Source organism: Phyllopteryx taeniolatus, chromosome 22, assembly GCF_024500385.1.
Source record: "Phyllopteryx taeniolatus isolate TA_2022b chromosome 22, UOR_Ptae_1.2, whole genome shotgun sequence".
In the NCBI taxonomy this organism is placed as follows: Eukaryota; Metazoa; Chordata; class Actinopteri; order Syngnathiformes; family Syngnathidae; genus Phyllopteryx; species Phyllopteryx taeniolatus.
In genome coordinates, this window is record NC_084523.1 from 9,229,035 (window position 1) to 9,253,604 (window position 24,570).

A 24,570-nucleotide genomic window follows, 5' to 3' on the forward strand; every position below is an offset into this window, starting at 1 on the left:
TTTGTTTAAAAAAAAACCAAAAACATGCCTCTAAGTTCATTTATTTTGAGGTTATATTTTGTTTCACTTTGGAGAGTGAATAGATGCAACGTATATCGAGCCGTTATTTTCTTGTCTTACGGCTGCAGCTTCGAAGGTTCGAGACAATCTACTTCCAGGTTACCTCCAGTTTCTCATCCGATTGGCCATTGGTTTGTTGTCAAGCCACGTGACCAAAGGCAAGCCCGCAACACCCCCAGCGCCAAAATTCGAAATACGTTTATTTAAAAAAAAAAGGAAAAAAATACGCTGCGTGTCAAAAACACTAAAGCGAGTTTGTGTCAGCTTTTTACTTCGCAACTAACTTTGGCGACGAGTCGGAATCCACCGAGGACACGCGGCCGTCGCCGTAATGTGAAGGTGAGGCTTCGGTTAGCTGTTGCAGTTACTTAGCGCAGTTAGCCTAGCTTGGCAATCTCTTCAAATAACAATAAACCTTCGCGCTAATCATGGACACAACTGTTGTTTTCCGCCTTAATGGTTGAATGTGCATGCTCGGTGCTCTTGTAAAACAGTATCTCGTGAACAAGAAGCTAATGTGTCAGTCAGCGTCAAAACGTTACACAGATCGTAGCTGGTGACCTACGTTACGGTATTGGAGCACACGTAAAGTCATCGGACACAAATTCATGCGAATTCCATCAAATATGACAAATGTGCTTTGGTGATGAAGCTACAAGTACAAGGAGCAGACTCTACGCCAACATTGTTATAACCTACCGCTAACCCTTTTGTCCTACAGCCCGCCCACCAAAGAAAAAAAGACCCATAACACATTGACACAGTACCCCCGAGGTGAACTTCATGTTTAACTATGTCAACTGGTTGGAAATGATTTGTCTTTTTCCAGCATATCTGCAGGACATTTTGTACAACACTTTGACCATGAGACGGAGCCCAAGGAGACCCCTGATCCTCAAAAGACGAAAGTTGCCCTTTCAGCTGAACCACCCGCCCGCCGGTCCGCACGCGTCCGTGCCCCAAGGAGATCCGGCGAGTTCGTCCGCCCCGGAGCACTTCCCGGACGGCGTGCGCGTCCTGGATCACCCCGTCTTCCCCGGCACACAGGTGGTGGTCATTCCCAAGACGGCCGAGCGGCACAGTGTCATCGAGGCGCTCACCGTCAAGGGCAAGGAGAGCGGTGTCCAGGGGCCCAACAAGTTCATCCTCCTGGGTGAGAGCGGCAGCCTGCACTCGGGCTCGCTGTGCCAGACCGATGAGGCCGCCGGCTTTCCGGCGAGCGCGGTGGGACAGCGGGTGTCTCAAAGCGCGGCGTTCATTGGAATTAAGCAAGGTATTAAGGAACTCCAATTAGTTTCTTGAACACATCTTGAGCACAAGTTGACAGTTTATGGTCAATGTGTGTTTTTATTCCACATAGTTAGCTTAATACAGCTGGGAAAAGGCGTCAAAATCTTCTTCAGCAACATTTATGATACATAGGGTGGCACGGTGAAACATCTGGGTTTACTTGTTTGTCTTTATAATCCCCGTGAACTACGTTGTAGAACTTTGGAGGCGTATGTTTTGTTTACGTCCATTTTCTGTTGCATTCCAGTGCAAAAGGAAGAGGACGGCAACCGTTTTGACGACAGCCTCACCAACATGCAGTGGTTGGAAAGGAGCGACGCCTTGCAGCCAGGACCTGGCGACGACAACTTCGATAAGGAGAACCAGACTGCAGTGGCCGTGTTAGAACGAAGACCGAATATTCTGCATTCTGTGTGTGAAGCAGCATGTGGCTCACCATCCAAGGTTATTTTGAATTGCCTGTCACAAGTGAACAGTTGTATGTTTGTGATCGCGAGGCGACTGCCTATTTAACACATTCACTGCCATTGGCGTCTTTAGAAGTCAAATATCCATGTTAACTGGGAAGGCTGGCAGTGAATGAGTTAAGTGTGATAGCGCCAACCATGCTCGACATTTACATTAAAACAAGAGCAGAAATAAATCTTTGATTTTCTGCTCATTTTTGCAGGAAGTATTTCTCATTTTAATTTCACTTTTAGGATCTCTATTTAAATACATTTGACATCTCGTCTGGTATTTAATTAAGAACATTTTTTGATGCGAATTGCTCAAATACTGACATAAAGCAAAAAGAATCACCTGACAAGTCAAAGCAAATGTCCTGAATGCTCGGAATAATTTGAATCGATTGAGAAATGTGGAAGGATTAGGAATGAAGGCGAACATTTCTAATGCTCTTTAGCATTTGAACAATAATTACAACCTCATCGCTGATTTAAGTGCCAAACACTATTTTGTCCATTCTGTGTCTTGTGCAGACCCCGAAGACCCCGGCGGGCCCCGGCGCTCGCCCAAAAAACGCCGCATCTGAGAAGCCGCCCTTCTCCTACATGGCCATGATCCAGTTTGCCATCAACAGCAGCAGGAACGGCCTCATGACCCTGAATGAGATCTACAAGTGGCTCCAGCACCACTTTGACTTCTTCGGGGATGAGAACAGGCGGGGCTGGAAGGTGCTAACAACCAGCGTCCGCTGTGTCGTCATCGGCGCCATTGCTCACTGTGGAGTCTTTTTTTTCTTCTCTCCTCGCAGAATTCCGTCCGCCATAACCTCTCCTTGCACAAAATGTTCCTCCGCAAGATGTCGCCCAATGGAAAAGTTTCCTTCTGGACCGTTCGGCCGGACGCCAATCGAGGTCTCACCTTGGATCAGGTCTACAGGGTCCGACTCGCATTTGAATACTCTACTTTATGCAGCCTAGCATGAATGTTTTTTTTTTTTTTTTTTTTTTTTAAATAATAAAAACAACTTTATTGATGTTTCTCTTGCAGGCTGGTTGTAACCCAGTGGCAGCCCGTTTTGCCCAGCCAGTACTGTCTTCACCTTACCAAGTAAGATGCGGATTTGCACTTCCTGGAAATTAGGGCTGGGCCGTATGACATTTCAAATCATTTTTCACCCCAAAAAATCCAATTTCCACTTTTAACCAGTTTTCCCCTTTGCTTAGGAACAAAGAAAATAACAATGACATGATTCAAAACAAGTTTTCCTTTGCGATTTGCGTTATTTCACATCTTTGAAGAATATAATGAGATGGTCCCCCTTTGGGCACCATGACTTTGTCAATGTTCGGCATAATTGACAAAATAAGTGAAACGGATCAAGCGCCCAGCTATATTTGAAGTCTGCTGTCACATTAATGCCTCTTTCGTGTTGTTAATGTTCGTCTTTTTCTCCCAGCAGCAGCAGCAGCAGCAGCAAATGCCTTCTGGTCGCAAGAAAGCACCTCCAGGCTGTGGTGAGTTCTCAAACATAAGCAAAAGACAAAAAGAGCAAACTGTTTCGACTTGAAATTTTCGTTTCCACCTTCCTCTGTTCAGAGAAGCGTCTGAAACCTCTCCTCCCCCGAACGCCCTCCTACCTGATCCCCGTCCAGCTCCCCCTCAGCGCCACGGTGTGTTTGCCTTCCTCCTTCCCGTTGGCTCCTCCCCAGGCTCGCCACGTAGCCAGCAGCTCCTGCAAAGCCAAAAGGAGCGGAGAGGCTCCAAAGGTGGCACATTTTCTGACATGTTGGGGTCCAAAGCAGCAACTAACTCATCATCAATTTACGGGAAAATTGAATCTGTTAGGAAAATGATGGTTACATGCCGCTGTAATATGAATAACTTGTAAGTGACATGCATTTGAACCCGAAGCAACCCCAGAAATGGAGATCAAACTAATAGCTCTTAGCCTTAATCAGCATCCGAGAAGTAGCTGTGACTTTCCAAAAAGTTGGCGAGTACGTCGTCACTCCCTCTTGTGTGATATTAGTCGATTTTCATTTGGTCTCGTTGACTCATTAAACAATACAGTTGAAGCAACACTAGCAAAGTGAATGACGAGGTGCTGATTGCGACGTCTGTGTGGCCACCAGGTGGCGCTTGCGAAGAATGACGCTCCGCGAGCTAAGGTGTTGAAAGCGGAGGCGGAGCGGGTGCGCAGGAGCCCCAAGGCGCTCGCCCGGAAACAACAAGCTGGCAGGTCGCGACGCAAGCAGCGTCTGGTGCGCTCGCAGCACGAAGAACCGCTCCTGGTGTGCTCGCAAGACTCGGAGGTGGACTCTGGCATCTCCGCCGCGTCTAGCTGCCCGGACGCCGAGGCCGACCACCAGCAGGGGCGTCTCCGCTTCTACGAGACCCCCGTAAAAGCGGGCCGCCGCCGCCTGGTCTCTTCCACGCCCAGCAAGCCGCCGGTCGAGAACTGCGGGCAGAGCGCGCTGGACTTCAGCCCCATCCGCACGCCCCTGCACGACTACCCCGCCTTTAACCTAAGCAGCACCCCCTTGGAGGACTGGGCCCTCTTCTCCGACGCCACCTCGCCCGTCTGGCAGAGCGCCTGCTCCAGAGAGCTGCTGGACGGCGGCGACACCCCGCCCGCCGACCGCTCTCTCGCCGAGGGCCTGGTGCTGGACACCACCGGCGACAGCCTGAGCAAGATCCTGGTGGACTTCAGCCTGGAGGACATCCACGACCTGGGCTTGGCTGACGTCAACCTGTCGGAGATCAGCCTGTCGGAGATCATCCCGTCGGAGATCATCCCGCAGTTCAAGTAGTCCCGGGGCTGAATTCCCATCGGTGTTTGTTGTCCAGTCACGTACACGCAACATGTGCGGCGACATGCACACGCTCCTATCCCTTGCATACACTCGCACACTCTGCATACACAAACGCAGGCGCTCACAAACGGACGTACACGCAGATTCACACTTGCGCATGCTCAAAACGTATACACGCACACTAGCACATGCACACTTTTTGCACATTTTCACACCGTTTGGCCGTTGAAATCTTTGTTTTTTGCTTTACAGTCTAAAAATCTTTTCATCGAGCATTTCATTTAATTTCACATCCGCTCGACAGCGCTTTGAATCACTTTTGTTTGTTGTCCTTTCGAAGACACTTTTGTTGTTTGTGTATTTGAATCTATGTTGATTTGCACATTTTGTTATTTAAGTTGAGGGTCCTTTGTTGCCTGGAAAGATACTTCCACCTGCCAGTTTGGGGGTTTAAAAACATTTTGGGGGTGCAAGTTGTTTAGCAATAAGATATTTGAAACAAATAGAGCAATAAGAAGCACTACTGTTACTAGCAATAGGGTTGTATTAGTTCATGCAGTGACTCCAAGAAGCACAATGGAAATATTCCTGCCATCTTTGTTCTTATTCTATGGTGGTACAATAAACGTGTTGTTGCCTTTAAACACGTTGCCTTGTACTCTCGTTTATTCGAACATGTAGAGTGTTACACGCTGAAAGGCAAAAATAGTAAAAAAATAGTCCGACTGTGTGTTAATGTTTATAACTGTGTACTCTAGAAAAATACAGACAGAAATGTCACGTGTGAAGCTGAGAAAAGAGAAAGTTGTTTTGTCCTTAGTAGGTCTTCACCTCCTGCTGGGCCACTTCCAGAAGGATCTGGAGCTGCTTGCTGCAGTAATCTGAGGAGAGGAGTTGCAGAGAACGTGACGCGTCACTAACGCTTTCTGTTGTTGCGCCTTCTCAACCATTTGTGTTAGGTGATGTTGATAGAAGGCAATTTTTGTAAAACCTGAAATTTGGATGTGATGGACTATTTCCACAATGTTCAACACTGCAAAGCTTTTCCACGACGCCCCTATGTCACTAACCTTTCTGCGGTGTTCCTAACTTTTTATGATATCTGTATGTGTTCTATTTAATTTGGGTCATTTGAATGCGGAAGGAGAAAAGTGCCTTCAAATGGCAATTCTTGTGCTTATCGGTGATCCATTCTCTCCATCCGTGTCAGGTGTGGGGCGCGACTCACCGAACACACGTCTGCACCTGGGCGGCACCCGGGAGCGGCGCACGACCGCGTAGTACACCGGCACGCCCGTCAGCGTCAGGGCGCAGCTGCGGCCCGTGTTCCAGGGGTCCGAGTACAGCGACAGCCCCACGATGAAGAAGCACACCGCGGTGAAGGTGACGGCGATGACCAGCGGGACCTGCGAACGCCAGCGGTGAGTCGCGGACAAAACCGCAACGCGACTTCGTGTACCGCCGGGGTAAAGTTGACCTTGAAAGGCCGAGGGAGCTGCGGGAATCTGTAGCGGTGAACGAGCATCCCCAGCGTCGCCAAGGCGATGAAGAACCAGCGAGCGAAGGAGGCCAAGCTGATCAGGTGCTGGATCTCTTCGGTGATCAGCATCAGCACCACCAGCGGGTACTGGACACAGACGGAAGCACACGTGGCATCGCGCGGGCCGCTGCTCTCGACTTTCTGATGATTGCGACAAACGTTTACCAGGAACAAGACGGCAGGCAGCGGCGTGTGTCTGCGTATGTGAATCATGGAGAAGATGGGGGGCCAGTGGCCCTCCCTGGCCCCCACAAACAGCATCCTGCCACACAAGTCAAGCATTCAGCAAAGGTAAGACTGATTACGTTTCCGAAACATGGATGGTAAAGATGTGTCCTTTTTTTGAAACTTCATCAAATGGGGCCCTTGAGCACAAAGGTTTTCTCAGCCCTTGCTAAGATATCTTGAACAGCGACATTGGCTCACCTGGGCGAGGAGAAGAATCCCCCGTTGAGGGCTCCCAGGCAGGACAGCGCCACCAGCAGAGGGACGACGGCGGACATGCCCCGGAGCGCACGGCTGGCGAACGTCTGCGGCGGGGAAAGGTCACAGGGTGACGCCCGCGGCTTGGCTCGTTAAACTCGGCACTTCGCGACGTTTGAACTGCGTGGCGTCTTTCTGACCACGGCCACGGCGTCGGACAGTAGCAGCTCGCCGGGCGTCATCACCGTGTAGTAGGACACGTTGACCAGCACGTAGAGCACCGTCACCGTCACCATGGAGCACACGATGGCCAGCGGGATGGTCCTGAGCCCGCACCGGAGCAAATTTGAATGGTTTTCCCAAAACGACACTGATGTGGCTGGGAGAGGAGATACCTGTTTGGGTTGATGACTTCCTCCGTCACCATGTTGAGATAAAACCTGAAGGGAAAACCGAGAGCTAAGCTGTCAATGAGATAGATGCCATTGTCATTTGCGTGTTCATTCATAAAATAACAACATTTAAATCTCATAATGTCAATTAGGAATTAAAGAGAAAATTGTAGAAAAGAGACAACACTATTCTTTCAGTAAAAAAAAAAATATATATATATATATACAAATTAACAAAAGTTGAATGTTACAAAATATTTAAAAAACTACTAATAATCTTTTTGGGGTAAATATATTAACGAAAACAAGTGATTTTTTTATTGTAAAGGAAAATGGAACATTGTCAGATATCACACAATTTTTTATTGAAAAAAAAAAAAGTTGAATTTCACAAGATATCACACAGTGTTTTTTATAATTGTATTTAAAAAGTAACACTATCACACTAATTGCTATTACTTTCACTTCCTTTCTGTATGTGGCCCTTAGTGGATTTATTCTGGACAACTTTGCTTTAAGCGAAAATTGGCTGGGGGGGGGGGGGGGTGGAAATGGGAGACTTTATTTTGATCTTCTTTGTTTGATTTCAGTGTGCGCGCGCTCACCATCCTCCGTATGCATACAGGCCGTTGTAAAACGCCAGCGGCAGCCTATCCAGCGTCAACGCCTCAAGCTCGAATCCCTTCTGGAAGTTCTCCGTCTTCCCTGAGCAGAAGACGACAACCACATTTTAGGGTCTCGTTTTAACCCGAGTCACCTTTCCGCAGCCCACCTTTGGCCAGCGCCATGATGCCAGGCACGATGATGAGGACCAGGGCGAAGGTCTTGATGAAGGTCAAAGTGACCTGGGTGCGCGAGGCCATGGTGACGCTCCAGCAGTTGATGGCCACCACGAAGGCTGCGGCGATCAAAAAAAAAAAAAGAAGCGGGTAAGTGGGAAAAGCTGAACAGCAATGCATTGTTGGGAAGAAGAGAAGAAGGAAGAGGGGGCGGAACTTACTCACTCCCAGGATGCTGACCAGTCGGATGAGCGGCGTGGGCGCCTCGCAGGGGGCAAAGAATGGCTCCACCACGTAGCGGCCGAAAGCTAGCGACACGTAGGAGGCCACGGCTGGTCTGGAGAAAACACATATTTGACGTCATAGGGATTTTGAATTTGAAAAAAAAAAGAATTGAAAATCCTGAGTAGGCAATGAGTGAATGATTCCGAACCCAGCGACTGCGTTCGGAATCATTCACTCATTGCCTACTCCCTCATCACTCCACAGGACCTTCAGTGGAACTAACTCGAGCTGCTATATTAAAAATCCCTTTGCGGTGTTTTTACATAGTGGACTAGTTGAAAACAACCTACCTGATGAAGAGGAACTCCACCCACAGGCGTAAAAAGGCAGGAAGTGGGCCCAGGGTCTCCAGTAGGTAAGTGTAGTGGCCCCCCGATTTGGTGAAAGTGGTGCCGAGCTCAGCGTAGCACAGCGCCCCTAATGGTGACAGTGCGCACATCACCATGCGTTGCTAGTGGCTACGGTGTTACATCCTTAGAAACCTCGTCGGTACAACCACTTGGAAGTCCCGTCGTGACTCGTTTGCAGCCTAAACGTGCTGCTATCGAAACTACGAGCAAAGTTTTTTTGTGGGATCGTTTTGCACAATAGTTTGTTTACATTAAGAGGGCACATTCAATCATTCAGGCTGGAGTTTGCCGCCTGACCAGGCTGCCTACGCCATCACAAAGTCAACAAGCAGAGAGACGAGTTTTGTTCGGGATGGCGCATAATGGCTGTCATGGCTTGGCAGGAGCTAGCAGAGGTCACGATTAACACGTTCACTGCCATTGACGTCTTGAGAAGTCAAATATCCATGTTAACTGGGAAGGCTGGCAGTGAATGAGTGAATTAATAATTCACGTCTAACTGATATAGTTTGCTGCCTAAAGCGGCCGCCGCCCCCAATCAGAAAGCACCAAAAGAAATATTTAATAGCGCCCCGTCTTGCCGGGTGTTCCTACCCAGCAAGGAGAGCACCCCACAGAGCGCCCACACCACCAGCGAGAGGCCCACGCTGCCGCTGTTCGCAAGCACCCCCTTGGGGGCGATGAAGATGCCGCTGCCCACCACCGTGCCGATGATGAAAGACACGGCGGGCACCGGGCCGATCTCCCGCCGCAGGCGCACCGCCTCGTCCTTCTTCTGCCTCCCGTCCATGCCGATGACCTCGCTCTCGTCGGATGAACTCAACTAACGCAAAGGATCGTCAACGCTGAGCAACGAACGGCCGAAGATGCCCTCCCCGAGCTTCTCTGTCCCTCCTCACTTCCTCTTTCGCTCATTGGCCGACCGCAGGGAACAAAGCTGGGGCCTCCCCCCGGGCCTCGAGGGCAAACTGGCCGTTTAAATGCTGGGGCGCTCCGTTTTGTTTTTGTGTTTGTGTGACATAGAAGGAAAAAAAAGAGGAGGAGGAGGAGGAGGGCAGCTGCACAAACTAGGAGAACAGCAACCCGCCTGGCGAGACCCCTCAGCACTGATTATGTGTGGCGGCTCGCATTCCAGTTATTTTGCCAGGAAAAACCTTGACAAAAGTGTGAAAACAAGCCAGTGACACTGTGAAATGTTTCTCGCTTAAAAGAAAGAAATGTTGTCATGCAAAGTGTTGATCCAGGTTATATGTTTTGCTCCATTCGTGTTTATAGCAACGGATGACGAACAACTTGGTTTTCTTCTTGTACTTAAGCATCTGCCGAGGCTGACTACTGCACTTTGTTTCTCCTCCACAAGAGGGCAGCGGAAGGTCACATTTTTATTATTGTTATTATTATTTTTTTTTTTTTTACTTCATCATGAGAGCATTTTGATGTTAGTTTTTTTTTTTTTTTTTAAATCCCCAACTTTTCTTGTCTTTTCCAGTTTGCGGAGGCCAAACTGGAAATTAGTCGCTCCAGAAGTGAGCTTCGGATTTGCCATGAGCTTCGGCCGCTCGCTCGCTCCCACAGTACAAGTAGGTCAAGACAATATTTTTGTCCTTATTGTAACGTCCCAGACAAACCTAATATGTGTCCTAATATGTTTTTCCAAATAATGTCGTGGTCAAACAAATGTTTTGAAGCCGCAAACCTTTGTGGTTTGTGGTGTCCGTGGGTCAAAGTGAATCTTTTTTTCAAGCCGATACCTTATCCTAGTATTTTTGTTCATATGGTGTCGTGGTCAAACTTTGGGTGAGTACTTCTACTTATTGCCGTTATAGTACTTTCAAGCCTCAACCCGCGTTCCAATCATTTTGTGCATTCTCTGTCTTAATGTGTGTGCCGCCATTTTGGCCGGAGAAGAACAAGCGGCAAAGGTGCTGCGGCGGCTGCGGCGGCTGCGGGGCTTCCATTCCAGACGGCGTGGCGTCACCGTGACCAAACACCTCGGCCCGCTTCTTGTTGCTAGGATACGCCTCCATCCGCCCCCGCTCACTTCCCGCCATAGTAGAGTAGGACCAAAACGGCCTTGGATTACTTAAAGGGACGTCACAGAGAAAATCCACGTTGATGTCGTCAAAAAACTGGAGAATTTCTCCCAAATGGGAACATTTCTTGAAATGTTTTGAGTGGTAATCTTTCCGTGTAGTTTTATTCCTAATAAGGGGGACAAATATTTCCCCAACTCTCAAACGGGAACATTTTTATTCCTCCTGAAAGCAGACCATTGCTGTGTAGTTTATTTCAATGGGCCAATTTCTATTCCAAAAAATGGGACTTTTTTTTGTTTGTTTGTTTGTTTGTTTTCATTTTGTCGGGGCTTCCTTCCCGTCTCCAGCAGGAACTCGCAGAAGGTTGAGGGAACATCCAGTCAGGACAAATGATCGGAATGCCGAACGATTCTTCTTTCATCTTCCACGTCAGCGGCCGTCTCATTGACTTTTGACTGACCTTTTGCATCCGCGCTCCGCTAATCCCGGGAACGTCATTCGCTTTCCGGAACCTTCCGCATGTTCACTGAGGGCCCGTGCGTGTTCCTACTTTCAAGTGGAGACGTTAACGCTTATTCGTCACACGGGATAGAAAATGGGAACATTTTATTGTGTTTTTTAATTTATTTTATTTTTTTAAATAGGAATAGTTGTTTGTATGTTTTGGGAATGATTTTGTATTTTTTTTGGGGGGGGGGGAACATTTCTTTGCAGTTTTTTGTTTTTATGGGAAAATGTCTGCAGTAAAAAAAAAAGGAACCCCAAATTAGGAACATTTCTTGAAATTGTATTAGTTTTTTTTTTAAGGAAACATTTCTTTTTAGTTTTTGTCGTTTTAAAAAATGGCAACATTTCTTGTTGTTTGTAATGTTTTTGTATCTCAGAAAATGGGAACATTACATTTTTTTTTTCCAAAAGATGGTAACTTTTCTTTGTAGTTTTTTTTTTTTTTTAATGGGAAATGTCAAAAATGGGAACTTTTCATAGTTTAAAAATGGGAACTTACCTTTGTATTTAGTCAGTGGGAAAATGGTTTGGTAGCTCACATTTTTTTAATCTTTGTAGTTTTTGTTGTAAATACAAAAATGGGTACATTTCTTTGCGGTTTGGTAGAGGAAAGTGTCGCTTGACTTAACATCCGTGTGAAAAAGGTCAAACTTGACCTCACCCTGGAGTCCAAATAATAAGCCCGTAATGCGGATTACAGCGCGAGGGTCTCGGACTTTTCCCGTAAATTCCGACGACTTCTTCCGTCGTGCCGCTCTTGACGTCCAGCAAAAGGACGCGGAAGGTCCTGCTGAGTCATCTTCATTCGGATCAAATGAAGAATTCATGAATGTGATGAGTCATTTGTTCCAACATCACAGACGAGTGGTTTGGACACAACAGGAAGGAAGAATTGTCTGCTGCCATTTGCCGGCGGATTCTTTGCTCCTCGCCAGTCTGAAGTATTGATGATGACGATGGGTCAAGGGCAATAAGTATACCCACACCTGCTGGGCGCCTCTCACCGTGGGCAACTCCAGAGTGGAGGAGAGGCCAACCCCTCTCGAGAGGACTGGTACCAGAGCCCGAGGCGTGCGTGCGGGCGAGGCCGACGACATCTCGTCGGAACTTCTCGACCTCACACACCAGCTCGTGCCGCGTCCCTGCCACAGAGGTGACATTCCACGCCCCTCGAGCCGGCTTCTGTAGCCGGGGATCGGATCGCCAATGGGCACCGCCCGGCTCGCGCTGCACCCGACCCCCTATGGCCCCTCCCACGGGCGGTGAGCCCATGGGAAGGGAGAGCCACGTTACCCTTTCGGGCTCTGCTCTGCCCTGCCCTGCTCGCCTTCGAGCCCCACCTCCAGGCCTGGCTCCGGAGGGGGGCCCCGGTGACCCGCGCCCGGGCAAGGGAAACCTCGATCCACTTCTACTTTTCATCACGGGAGTCTTTGAGCCGTCCCTCACCACGGACCGGTTTGTCATGGGTGACCCTGGCAACTTAGCTCTTAGGATCATTGGGACACACGAACCGCTCCACCACGATGCGGCGACTGCTCAAGGACGGACGTTTGAAAAATGGTCATTATTTTGGGGGTTTAAATTGTGACCATTTCCTTGGCTTCTGCTGGCGTAAGCGCATCGTGGAGCAGACGGTTGGGGCTCAGCTTCTGCCCGTGCGCGACCTGAGCGCTCAACACTCTCGTTTGCGTCTTCGCGGCCGGTGGACGGCTTCCGTTGGGATTGCCTCGATGCTCCCCCGGTGGGATGTCTCGCCACACACACACACACACACACACACGCACGTCAACATCCGCTCGGGAGGGGCAGGAAGTACAGTAAATTGGTGTGTGTTCTTCGGGCTGCATGTACCTGTGCAGCAGCAGGACGTGCGAGGCATAAAAAAAAAAAAAATCTTCATTAGCGACCGTCTGTGGGCTTCGGGCCCCAGCTGCATGGTTGCCTGGCAACTGCAACCGCTCGGGCCAATCAGGACCACATGCAACAGGAGTTCTCGCCCGTAACCCACCGAGCAACATCTGGAACGCTTCCATTGTGGAACGTGCATATATTGACGCCTTCGTTCAGCCAGAAGAAGGTCACAAAATGTTCCAATGGCCATAGTTAACGTCGTGGTTTGTGTGGCGGGATTTTGTCGTTAGCTCAATAGCGAATCATGGCAGCAAGTTGGCTTTCAGCACCACGGATCGTGACGTCATTCCCAACGTCTTTGCTCTCTCAGGTACGATTTTGAAATGAAGGCAACTTGCTGGCGAAACAAAAGCAGCGGTGGAGGTGGACAATTGGGTGTTACCGTGGCAACCAAGAGACAAGGGTATATTATTTTGCTGTTCCACATGTATTTATTCCTTTTTTATGGATATTTTAAAATCTCTCATTCAGTATTTAGTTGATTAAACAGTGAGCTATTTTACATATTTTCGTATTAGTTCATGAAAGAATCTTTTTGTATTTTCATCATACATACAAGTACTTTACAAAACCAGCACACATTTTTCAATTGATCATTAAATATTACATTTAATAAATATGTTTAAAAACACCATCAGAGTATTTTATAATTAAACCAAGCATAAACATTTTTGCCTTATTGAATAATATATTTGAATATATAGCAATCAAAATAAAAGCGGCAATATTTTACGATGCAAGTATGTATTTTACACGACCACCTGTGCGAAGAACTGCAGCATCTGCGGGGGCGGGGGGGGGGGTTCCTAATCAAGTGTCCCGCGCCTCCTGATTGGCCGGCGCCCTTAATGAGGATGAAAAGCACAGCTGCAACTTTAAGACTCCCCTCCTCTTCCTCCCCCTTGCATCTCCATCAATGGTCTCTCCCAGCTTGCCTCTTCCTCCTCCTCTTCCTCCTGGAGCTCTTCTTCGCCGCGAAGCGACGCCGGAAACATGTCGTCGTGGGCACGTCGTTCGTGACCATGATGATGATGATGACGATGATGATGAAGGTGGTGGCGGCGGCGCCAGTAGAAGCGCGCCGGCCGCGCCTTCTTTATGCCGATCGGACGTACCACTGAGGCCAGCTTGGGTGTTTTTTTTTTAAAATATTTTATTATTATTATAATTTATTATTATTATTTTTTGGGTCATTCAGAAGAGCGTGCGCAAGCTGCGGACGAGCGGAGCGTCGGCGTCGTGAACACGCACGGTGAGAAGGTAAGCGCGCTCCTGACCTACATCGCCAAGGTGATTGTGCGCGTGCTTGACATTGCGGGGGGGGGGCTCGGTGGCATGATGTAATGCACTTGAGACAATACCCAAGCGTGCCCGTCCCCCCTCCCCTCACCCCCCAACTCTCACACACACGCACACTATACCGCTCGGCTGTTTGAATGAATGAACGCACACACATGCATTAGATGCCCACTCACGTGCACTCGAGGGTGAACAGGAGACGTCAGCTTTACAATCCACGCGCGCGCTGCTCTTTTAATGAATGAGCATGCATGAAATTGGTGTGTGTGTGTGTGTAAAGCAGATGTGTGGTCATACAGTCAAGTATTGAGACACGTACTGTGCAGGAAGTGAACGCACACGCATCGAATTCCAATAACTGTGCGCGTGCGAGAAGGAAATGTGTAATTATGTACCAAAATATTTGGGCACATACAGGAAGTGAGCCGTGGCAGAAATTGCCAAATGGGTTCTCCTCCAAACGACGTTTCCACAAAGGAAGCAGCTCTCCCCGATTGGTTGATTGATCCATTCGGTGGTATGTCCCAACACACACGCTTCCAAAACATTAGCAGCGTGGCTAATGCTGTCGCGTTGTGAAAGCGTAACGCGCTTTTGATTATCAAAAGTTGGCAGCCCGTTGAGGCAGCGGAGTAGGCGGGTCCATCAAAACTCCACCAGTCGATTTCTGATGCACGCCCCGTTTCCTTTACTGACAGACTGAGCGATGTGTCGCGGCCTTCAATTACTGTTCGCGTTTTAATGTTACGCAGCCCCTTTAGGCGGCAGACTATCCAAAATCGCCCAATTGACTTTCGACGCACACGTTTTAGCGTCCTTCGCTTAGCATTGGCATTTTGATCTTCTTGTTTGAAATCACCCAGCTGATTTAGGACGCCCATCTCTGGCTTTATTCAGAAGACTGACTGATGCTTAGCTCCCTTTAACGACTCTTAGCATTTTGATCACGACACACTTCATGTTTGAGGTCTCACGCAACCCCTTTAGGCAGCAAACGATGAAAAATCAACAAGTGGACTCGCAATGCTCTCTCTCTCTCTCTCTCTCTCTCTCCATTTTCAAGCGGGCCTGAGATTTAACAGCCCTTAATTAGTTTTGGCAATTTGATCTGGACAAACTTCACGTGTGAATTGTTACGCGGCCTGTTTCAGCAGCAGATGAGTCGGGAGCCATCAAAAAGGGAACAATTGATTTTACAACGTCCGTCCCTCGCTTCATTCAGAAGACGGACCGACTGATGTTTAGCGCCCTTTAATTAGCATTTTGATGGCGGCATACTTTTCCCGCTGCCCGTCAAGGCTGGCGTCTTCTCTCCAAACGTGACTTTGACTGCGCTCCATTAAACGATGTCCGGCTGGGCTTATCTCCAAAGCGGCAGCGTGCCGTCGGGCTGGGCGCGAGGCACCTTTTCATGTACACTCGAGGACGCCGTTGCTGTTTTTTCCTCTTTTCTTTTTCTTTTTTCCCTCTTATCTGCGCGCACAAATGTTAGCCTCATTAACAAGATTAGCAGGAGGCGATTGATGAAATTAGCTGCGGCATGCTGGTTTGTTCCCACTGCGGCCGGTAACGAGGGGTATTAATTCAGATGTGATCTGGATTTGGAAGTGATTTAAATGCCATTTTTACTATATTAGCGTTAGCTCGTCAAGTCGCTCAGTGGCCACTCTGCTACCCGTTGATTCTTAGTCCACGGCGCAGATGATTTAAAGGCCGTAGGAACGGGACAGAGGGTTATTGCACGCGCCGTGTAGCAGAAAAACGTCAATTAACGGCGCCTGTCCGAGGAGACGTAAAACACCGGGCCTCCATTTTGATATACGACCCCTCCGCCAATCACGAGCCACGGAACTATTTGGAACGCATCAGCGGTCCGCCCTCCCGCTTAAACGTTAGCGGATGGCGGCTGAATAACGAGCCGGCGGGAATCTGGCTGGAGAGTCTCCCAATCTTGCCAGAACCTGCTGGGACACAGGCCCGACATGATAGCCCGGCCAAGAGTGAACCGGGACCGGGGCTGAATCTCAAGCGGCTTCCCGGTGCCCGCTCGCCAGCTTAGCGTGGCGACGGCACTCCCTACGATGTCTTTACACGCCAAGGTTCCACCACGAGCGCCAAATGTAGGCCAAACACGCCTCCCACGCGTCCTCTCGGGTACGAGACGCTCACGGTAGCGAGCCCCGTCGGACGCGGCGTCGCTATTATTAGTCGCAGACGTGGCGGTCGAGCTAGCGTTAGCTTGAAAGGCCGCAGCCGCCGAATTTGTTTGATTTGAAGGACGGGCATTCAGAAGACATGACAGTCCAACGATTCAATCCTCCGCTGGTTACGATAATCGATGAGAATGCCTCATTATGCTAGCAACTACGGATGATTTATTATTAGGTAGTATTAAGTCGAAAAATGAGTCAGCCTTGAAGTACTTTCACCATCTTGTGCTTGTCGGACTGACATTAAGCTCGTGCATGTTAGCGTTGAGATCGTTTGACTTACTTCCCAGCCGAGGAAGACTGGCGAGACTGGCCTGACGCAACTCTGCCTGAAGACGCGGCAACGGCATATGATATGATATGATATATATATATATATATATATATAGTATATGTATTAAGCAGGAAAGTAGTCGCACTTGCGTCACTGCCACGTAGACAGAAGTCTCTGGCTTTATTTGTTGGGATTTCTATCTCTGTGTGCGTCACGTTCGATGTTCTCTGCTCTCCATTTTAGCAGCGTACAGTGGTCCAAAGTTGTTTTGTTGACATTTGTCAGACCGGGAATGAAAACGTATATGTTTTGTAAGGATTAGTGGTGCGGTTGTTGTGGTTCTGCAGCGGCAAGATGATGTGCGAGGTGATGCCCACCATCAGCGAGGACACGGCGCCGAGCCAGCGCGGCTCGCAGAGCGGCTCGTCCGACCCGGACTCGCACTTCGAGCAGCTGATGGTCAACATGCTGGACGAGCGAGACCGCCTGCTGGACACGCTGAGGGAGACGCAGGAGAGCCTGGGCCTGTCACAGCAGCACCTGCAGGACGTCATCTACGACCGAGACTCGCTGCAGAGGCAGCTCAGCTCCGCCCTGCCGCAGGTAGGGCGCCTGTCGGCGCTTTTGGAGTTCTTTGTTCAAACTGGTGGGTTTTTTTTGGTTTGGGACGAGCGGTCGATGCAAATGCTCGGAGTCTGATATTTTGGAACCATTCTTGTGTTGCTGAGCATGTTCCCAAAGTGTGTCAATGACGCTCTTGGCAATACTCGAGAGAAATGCCAAATGTTCTTTTTTGAACGTTTGGGACCTGACTTTACCTGCCTGTGATTTGCTATGCGATAGCTTCCTGAAACTTCAGGCGTCTGGAGTCCAATATTTTGCCATCGTTTCGGTATTGACTCATGTTTTCGCAAAGCGTGTCAACGTTGCTTGTGGCCAGAAATCAGACCGCTGAAAGCTAGCGCACTGCATTTCTGACGAAACAAAGTCTTCGTCTTCGTAATCGTCGCTTCATTGGTGGCGCGCGACTTTTCCGAACTCTTTCTGAAAGCGAACCCACAAATGTCTGCTATTCCGTACACATTTGAAGGAATATTTGGCGTTGCGCCAAAGTAAAAGTCGGTGACGTTTGGGAATGTTGGGGAACAAATGATTATTTACACTGGTCACCATGACGACCCAACAAGGTCCCGTTGTTGTCCAGGGGACGCGCCTGTCAACTTCCCATCCGCCCTCTTGTGGCAATTGGCCGCTGTTTGTCATTTTAAACTCCCAAATGTCACTCTTTTATCCGCTCGGTTCGAGACCGCTCGATAAGCGCCGAGTCTGAGCGTGCCAGTGCTGCGCCCGCGTTCGTGGCCTCATTTTGGAGACATGCCGCCGCAGCCTTTTGAATGTGATATCGCTTCCCGACAGCCCGCGGCGAGATTTAGCGCCGCCGCAGCTAGCGTCTCTCGGTCTTCGGTCTCGGTCGTCACGGCGACAGATCTGCGCAAATGTCTCCACGCACCCCAGCGGCTGAAATAAAGGCACTGTGGCGAAGGACGCCAGTGGAGGCTAGCTCGGCCGGTATCACGCCGCCGCAGGCCGCGCGTCGCTCTGCCGAGCGCTGGACTGTATTGGAAGGGGGGGAGGGCGGTGTGACCCCCCCCCCCCCTTCCGTGGAATCATTAAAGAAGCGTTTTGCTTCCTGCCAGCGGTAATCGTGGACCGTCCAGATATGAATAGGCACCGAATGATGCGCCCGTCTCCCGCGTGTGTCGGAATTTTCCCATCGGGAGGCATGCATCGTTGACTGGGAAGTGAAGGGAAAAGAGCGGAAGGCCTCACAATTTCCATAAAGGTTCCCACATCCGATGTCTTTGTGTGACTTCCCAACCTTTATTGAGCCAAGGCACATGTTGGTTATGATTAAAAACCACCCGACAAAAATCAAAGATTAGGTTTCGTTTTGATTGTGGTGTTTATTGTTTTTGTAAGCCTCGTGTTCCAAATGAATTTGACTTTGATGGCATGAAAGAAAACAGGAGTTGAAACCAAAAACGATATACGGTGCAAATAATGGCCAGTCAAAGAGTGAGCAAAATGTTCTGCTACACCCTTCATACTGAAAGGATAATTATCATGTCTCAATTGACTTATTCGGTATGAAAATGAAATGAAATGAAATTCGATAGCTTCCAGCGGCGCAGCGGTTGCGAATCATTGATCCAACAAACTGGTGACGAAAATGACATGTCGGCTGTGAAGTTCGGCGAGAATGCCGTCTCTCCGGTCAATATGTCCGCGGCGTGATACATTGAAATGTGGAGAAAGAAAGCCTTCCGTCAAGAGGCGTTTCCCAACCTTGACATTTGGATTCCTGCGCGCTTCGACCCCTGACCTTTTTATTTGCATGGAGAATATTGCGATTTTCTATTGGAAAATGGAAATGTAGCCCCAATGGTATTTATTGTGCAGGAGCCACGTGTCCATAATATGCTAAAGCGAGTCCGCCCCGAGTCTTCGGCGGTTACCTCGGGAACCGGAATCGGTAGTATATACAATCGTGTTTTTTGATCAGGCCACAGTCGGAATTCCAAGAAGTAGGACACAAATAAACGTCGATGTCGTCCGCCGTCGCCAATCACGAGGGGGGGTTCAGCCCAGGACGGAATCTGGATCGTAATGTACTGTACTTCTGCCCTCCTTCTTCCCTCCGGGCCTGTCAGCTGGCCTTCTCTTCCTCGGCATCGCATAACCCTCCCCCAAGATGACCGAGGAAAGAAAAGGAAAAAAAAAAGGGCGCTGCCATGTCGTTTATTCTCTGACAACCATCGATAGTTTTTGCGTTTGAGTCGGCCTTTAATCGGGAGCGGTCCCGACAGAGGCGACAGATCAATACAGCGGGAAAGGGTGAGGCCCGATGAAGGTGAAAGATCGAGCGGTAGTCCCGGGAACCAGACGGGAGGGGTGGTTTTCGGATCGGGCGAACAATGCCACATGGAAGCATTGAGATGCTTCGTCATTGACGTCATTGAAGTTCCAAAGCGGCAAAGATTTCATTGCACTCCATTGATCTTTGCTCGGGTTGCGATCAAAGAAACGTGTGTGTGTGTGTGTGAGGAACACGAGTCGGCAAAATTCACGCCGCAAGGGACGAAGATTTGCGTCTGTGTGTCCTACAATCAAAAAATGCTTCTGTAAAGTAAACCACAGGAGTTTCTGGGGAACCAGTTTGACTTGGCAACATGGAACTCGGTAGAAGTGTCGATCAAGAGGAGACCCACAAAAAAGTCTCCAAAGCGATGCCTGGAAAGACGCGGCAAGTCTGCCACGTTGCTTGCGAGCAACCACTTTTCGGGTCCGTTCCCAAGAATCCACTTGGCCAAGAGCTTTTGTCCGACGGCTCCCGAAATTGGACAACGCAGATTGAGTTTTGCGTCGTCGCTTGTGAATGAAGCTCGGCAGCAGACTTTGATGTCACGAAACTCTTAACTCAAATTCTGAGCTTGAGCCAACATTGTGGGAAACCTTCCAATTGGACTTTAATTTGTGTTCATCTCTCCATGCAACAGGCACAGGTCCGAAACAGGCCCAGATTTCACACTTTGTGAGTAAATCGAGATGATTCTTTCATTGTCCGCTAGCTAAACGCTATTGTACGATGCAAAACGCCATAGACGGGCTAACGAAACTAGCATCCATAGTTACGGCTTTATACACCTTAAAGCAACAGATCTTTGATCACAAATGGTGATGCAACACACGTCAATAGGCAATGTAACAATACTCAAAGGCGTGTCTTTTCTCCTTTGCGAAAACCTGATCACTATTATTGCAGCTCAGTCAGTCAGGTGTGAAATTCTTCTTTGTCTGCATCGCTGTCTGTCTATTATCCTGCCCCCTGGTGGCCAAGCCATGTACACCAGAAGGTGGGAAATGTGGGGCTGGGTATATGGTGCTTCCATTCATTTCAATGCGGAACACGTGAAATTTGTACTGTACTGCTTTAGATCATTTGTCAAAGTGCCCAACATCCCTCCAACGTGTTTGGTGTGTACATTTTTCGGGAAAACCTGACGTAACACCCAATCAAACCGATGGCCGGCAAACGATGATCTGGTCTGAGATCAGTTGCCGGTTCCTCGCTAACCTCTTCGCCTCTGAATGCTCCACTTGAACGCCAGGAATAGAACATGATGTCATCGGCAGCAGCTGAGGGGACAAGGACTCGCTCTCGCTCTCGCTCGCTCTCCAGAGACTGCAACCCCCCACCCTCGGGAGATAACAATACATATAATATCCCCCACACATTTGCGGTTGGCTATCTGGGGGAACTATCCACCGCTTTTGGCTGAAAAACCTCTTTGCATGTTTTGTTCTCTTTCTGAAATTCCTTGAGACGGGAGCGGCCAATAAATATTTCAAAAGGTCCGTGTGACAAACTGAAACAGCTGACGAGGGCAACGCCGACGTGCTAACCTCAATTGTGTTAAATATGAATATAATATCCCGCTGGACCAGATGTCTCCCGCCGCCTCGGGCCTCCATCCCAGCTTCCCGCAGAACGTCACTCCTGACATGCAGGCGTCGCCGCGGGGGTTCGACTTAATTAACTCTTTGACTACGTGCCGCCGACGGGTTGCCAGCCGCCAGCCGGAGGTGGTCGTTCATCGAAGTTAGACGTGGATAATCGCGGCCCGACTTTCTCTTTCAAGAGAGGATCAGCCCGCGTGTCGACGCATCGCTTCCTGCGTCTTCGAGACGACGAAGAAGAGGGCATCATTAGGGGCCTCGAATCTAAGCGCCAAGTGTGTCGATTAGCTCCGGCTTGCGCGACAACAGATGGGAAACAGCCTCACGCTCGTTTGGGCTTCAATTGCTGATTAACACTGACAAACAAATAAACGGGACGTTAAAGGGCAACAAATTGTGAGAAAATGAGCATCGACGTGGAGATTGCACTTCGTCGTGTCAACAAGCGGCTTGAAGCACGGCAGGATAAATTGCGTTAGCGTCTTTTCATCGGTGACCGAGGAAGCGGCGGGCAAGCTCGCGTATAAGACGCGTTTGCGTTAAGAGCACATGGAAGCAGATTTTCGACATTTGGCGCAGTTGCTCATCCTGGATGATCTTAACGTGTTTTCTGGAAGTCTGTTGGCTGAATCACAATTTGTCGACATCGAGGAGCGCACAATTTTAGCTTGAACGGAAAGAGCACATGGGCTCATTGTGCCGGCATTCACAACGAGAGCAGGAAGAGCAGACGTTCAGGCACCCATTCGAAAACTGTCGTTCCCCCTTATTGAATATTATTTTTTTTCACATAAACTTAGAAGTCCCGTGGCAACTCCCTCACGGCAGCGGCGAGTCATACGCACAGCGCTGAGCAAAATGTCGCCATTGTTTCCCAGCACAAAGAGGCGTTTTTCCGCGGCATGTGAGCGTCACAGGTTCGGCCGCAAAGAGCTGCGGGGTCGGGGACGAGGGCGGCGTTATTGTACCTTGAACTCGCAACGCTTTCCCAATTTAGCCGCGAATGTCGCTAACTGACGTCGCACGCAGCATGTCAACACCGAGCCACCGAAATCCACTCGTCAAATAACGTAGCGGTGTGGCGTACGACGTCGGCCGATTAGCGATGCAGAAAAGTCTCCAAATCATCATCGCTTCCTTCTTCGGCCACTTCCTGTTGAGATAGTAGCTTTGCGTGCGATTCTGCTGCCGTGAATTCCACGCGAAAGGATCTAAACGCCACCTTTGTGCACTAATCGCTCGAAAGATAAGAGAGTTCCGCGGAAGGTTCTGGCGTGTGCGAGCGTGAGGCAGCGACACGACACACGACCGTGTGAGTGACAGCTTAAAAAAAAAAAAAAAAAAAAAAAAAAAGTAGGTCGCGGCCAAACGTCGCCTCTGGTGAGACACGTCCAAAGATGAAAAAAAATAATAAAGATGAGATTTGAAAATAATGGACGCCTCTGCTAAGAATCTTTATAATGGCCAACATTATTGGTTTAAGCCTTAAATATACTACAAACTATGATCCCAAAATACATGAATATAATTTCCAACTCACCTTATAGCATTACGCCGCAAAATACATGGCTTTGAGATCATTTGATGTGTTGAAAAACTGCACCTCAGTGTGAGGACTGGTGTGTACGTCACTGATTTGCGACTACTTTCGTCGAACTGAAGCTCCTCAACTCACTTCAACATAGGTCCTTGGCGCCAAGATTGCGTCGAATCACGACTTTTGTCTTATTGAAGCTCCTCCGCTCACTTGAACGTAATTCCTCGGTACCAAGACGCCACAAGCAAAGCGCTATTGCGATTGGGTTCATTAATTTCGTGACATGGTCGCAATTAGCCACGCCGGTTGTCCTACTTTAGCATCAGCCGCGCACAAGAAGACCGATGACAACTCGAGGGAAAACAAAGACGCCCTTTTTAGCCGTAGCCGCTCGTCATGCGAGCTGGATTAGCATGATTAGCGTGATTAGCATGAGCTCACATGACTACACAACCTTTTGTGACAAAACGACAGCCAGAAGAGGAAGAGCGGCTCTTGTGTGTTAGCGTGGCTTAGCACCATTAGCATGACTGCCGTTTAGGAACAAACACTCAGAGGCCATTTTTAGAAACAACAACAATTTCCTTTTGCCTTCTCATCTTCAATAGAACATCTCAGAATAGCAACATCAGCAAGCCACGAGATATTTTGAACTTGAAGTCTTTTTGGTTTTTCACCATTTGACAGATGAGACGAGAATAAAGCTGTTTGCTGTATTTAATCTCTGCAGTCAAACGTGTTTTAGGACCTTTCCTTTCACAAAAAGCGTGTTTTTGTTGTTTGTTGTTGTTTGTTTTTTGTTTTTGAAGAACTGGAAGCATACAGATGATGCTGTTTGTCTTACAGTCGGATGCTGCCGTCTTGTGGTCAGATTAGGCATTACATTGATCTTAATCATGTCATTTCTTTCTTATCCTTTTTGCAAACCTTTTTTGCATATATTGTATGAATATATTCCTCATGTGCTATTGTAAACACGATGTTCAGCATCTATTTGTACAAAAACATTTAATCATTGATTATTTTGAAGTATATCCTGAAAGTTGGCCCAAAAACAAAAAAGTGCTCGAGTTAACGCCTTAATTTCTTAGTAAAAACCGAATTCAAGCCGTAATATTTTATATTTCATCTTCGACCTCTTTAACAAAAGGAGCCGAGCAGTTGCTGGACAAATGGTATCCAGCAGAGGGCGCCATTGGCGGTCCACAGTGCAGCCTTCAGTGGCCAATGTTTCAAAATGACCTCCAGCAAGGACTTTGTGTTTCCAAAAGAATCTGTCCAGTGAACAGGAATACGCAAAGGTATCTAACTGAGCACTGCTCCCCGACATTTCCCTTAATTTCCCAGATAATCCTCTTGGCAAAAATCCAACACCTGCAATTTTAGCTCTTATATAACTTTATGAACACTTTCAGGCTCCCTAACCAAATTTTGGAGAGTAATGTGGATTTATGTCCACATTTTCAGTACGTTTTCATCTCCAAACCTCGTTAGACTCGCTGGCAAGTAGAAAGGTCCCACTGTTATTTGTATTTTTTCAAAAATGTGAGCGCTATCCCTCGTGGGGGCGTTAATGAGGAACTGATGAGATTGCCTCCTCTTCCTCTTCTTCACTTGCTAGACGGATGAGGCCCAAGTTGCACATAAAGAAAGCAATGGTGGGAGGAGATGTTTTTGTGTTGCACTTGCTGCAAATAAAAAATGAGACCGAGAGAGAAAAGTTGAACTTCTGCAAGATGGATGGCGTCAATAAGAGAGAGGATGATTTTTTTCTTCTTCTTCTTCTTCTTATTTATTTATTTATTTTGGGGGAGGAGGCTCCTTTTATGGTTCTCATCAACCTCAAAATATTCAACATCAATGTCGTATTGACGTGTTCCATAACAAGAATTTTTGGAA

The 24,570-nt window shown here is 48.5% G+C and overlaps 3 protein-coding genes across 15 annotated transcripts in view; 2 read left to right on the forward strand and 1 right to left on the reverse strand.

The window, feature by feature from the left end:
- The first annotated feature begins 197 nt into the window (after nt 1-197).
- Nucleotides 198-5,254, forward strand: foxm1 (forkhead box M1). Of its 7 annotated transcripts, none has more exons than XM_061761390.1 (9): nt 198-399; nt 890-1,333; nt 1,598-1,794; nt 2,331-2,525; nt 2,606-2,734; nt 2,845-2,904; nt 3,251-3,311; nt 3,394-3,467; nt 3,930-5,254. In XM_061761390.1, the coding sequence occupies exons 2-9, from the start codon at nt 925-927 to the stop codon at nt 4,605-4,607; spliced, it is 1,803 nt and encodes a 600-aa protein (XP_061617374.1). In that variant the 5' UTR covers nt 198-399; nt 890-924; the 3' UTR covers nt 4,608-5,254. The 7 variants fall into 7 exon arrangements, with proteins under 7 accessions (XP_061617374.1, XP_061617371.1, XP_061617372.1 ...); XM_061761387.1 differs by having other exon boundaries at nt 2,606-2,725; nt 3,394-3,563; XM_061761388.1 differs by having other exon boundaries at nt 2,606-2,725; nt 3,254-3,311; nt 3,394-3,563.
- An 82-nt stretch (nt 5,255-5,336) lies between these two features.
- si:ch73-352p4.8 (cystine/glutamate transporter) lies at nt 5,337-9,387 on the reverse strand. Of its 2 annotated transcripts, XM_061761399.1 has the most exons (12): nt 8,974-9,384; nt 8,320-8,446; nt 7,966-8,081; nt 7,738-7,863; nt 7,571-7,670; nt 6,969-7,013; nt 6,774-6,897; nt 6,577-6,680; nt 6,316-6,412; nt 6,088-6,237; nt 5,839-6,016; nt 5,337-5,491 (listed from the first exon to the last, which is right to left on the reverse strand). In XM_061761399.1, the coding sequence occupies exons 1-12, from the start codon at nt 9,167-9,169 to the stop codon at nt 5,427-5,429; spliced, it is 1,428 nt and encodes a 475-aa protein (XP_061617383.1). In that variant the 5' UTR covers nt 9,170-9,384; the 3' UTR covers nt 5,337-5,426. The 2 variants fall into 2 exon arrangements, with proteins under 2 accessions (XP_061617383.1, XP_061617382.1); XM_061761398.1 differs by having other exon boundaries at nt 6,088-6,412; nt 8,974-9,387.
- Nucleotides 9,388-13,759: 4,372 nt separating this feature from the next.
- ppfia2 (PTPRF interacting protein alpha 2) overlaps nt 13,760-24,570 on the forward strand; it is a 38,933-nt gene continuing 28,122 nt past the window's right edge. For 3 of the 6 annotated variants that reach the window (XM_061762283.1, XM_061762285.1, XM_061762284.1), the window contains exon 1: nt 17,079-17,219. Coding sequence is in view for 3 of the 6 variants with exons in the window: in XM_061762281.1 (XP_061618265.1) it covers nt 16,971-17,219 (249 nt within the window). In the remaining 3 variants the exon portion in view is untranslated. Of the gene's footprint in view, nt 14,094-16,963; nt 17,220-24,570 lie in introns of those variants that run through there. The other 3 variants (XM_061762280.1, XM_061762282.1, XM_061762281.1) reach the window with 2 other exon arrangements.

What these genes read in the sequence shown, in the direction of transcription:
- foxm1 (XM_061761384.1), top strand. Translation starts at nt 925, where the DNA reads ATGAGACGGAGCCCAAGGAGACCCCTGATCCTCAAAAGACGAAAGTTG. An exon ending in CATGTGGCTCACCATCCAAG is followed by an intron (nt 1,795 to 2,330) that starts GTTATTTTGAAT and finishes TGTCTTGTGCAG; the next exon opens with ACCCCGAAGACCCCGGCGGG. An exon ending in GGAGCGGAGAGGCTCCAAAG is followed by an intron (nt 3,564 to 3,929) that starts GTGGCACATTTT and finishes TGTGGCCACCAG; the next exon opens with GTGGCGCTTGCGAAGAATGA.
- si:ch73-352p4.8 (XM_061761398.1), bottom strand. Translation starts at nt 9,169, where the DNA reads ATGGACGGGAGGCAGAAGAAGGACGAGGCGGTGCGCCTGCGGCGGGAG. An exon ending in GTGGAGTTCCTCTTCATCAG is followed by an intron (nt 8,082 to 8,319) that starts GTAGGTTGTTTT and finishes TGTTTTCTCCAG; the next exon opens with ACCAGCCGTGGCCTCCTACG. An exon ending in AGCTCCCTCGGCCTTTCAAG is followed by an intron (nt 6,017 to 6,087) that starts GTCAACTTTACC and finishes TGGCGTTCGCAG; the next exon opens with GTCCCGCTGGTCATCGCCGT.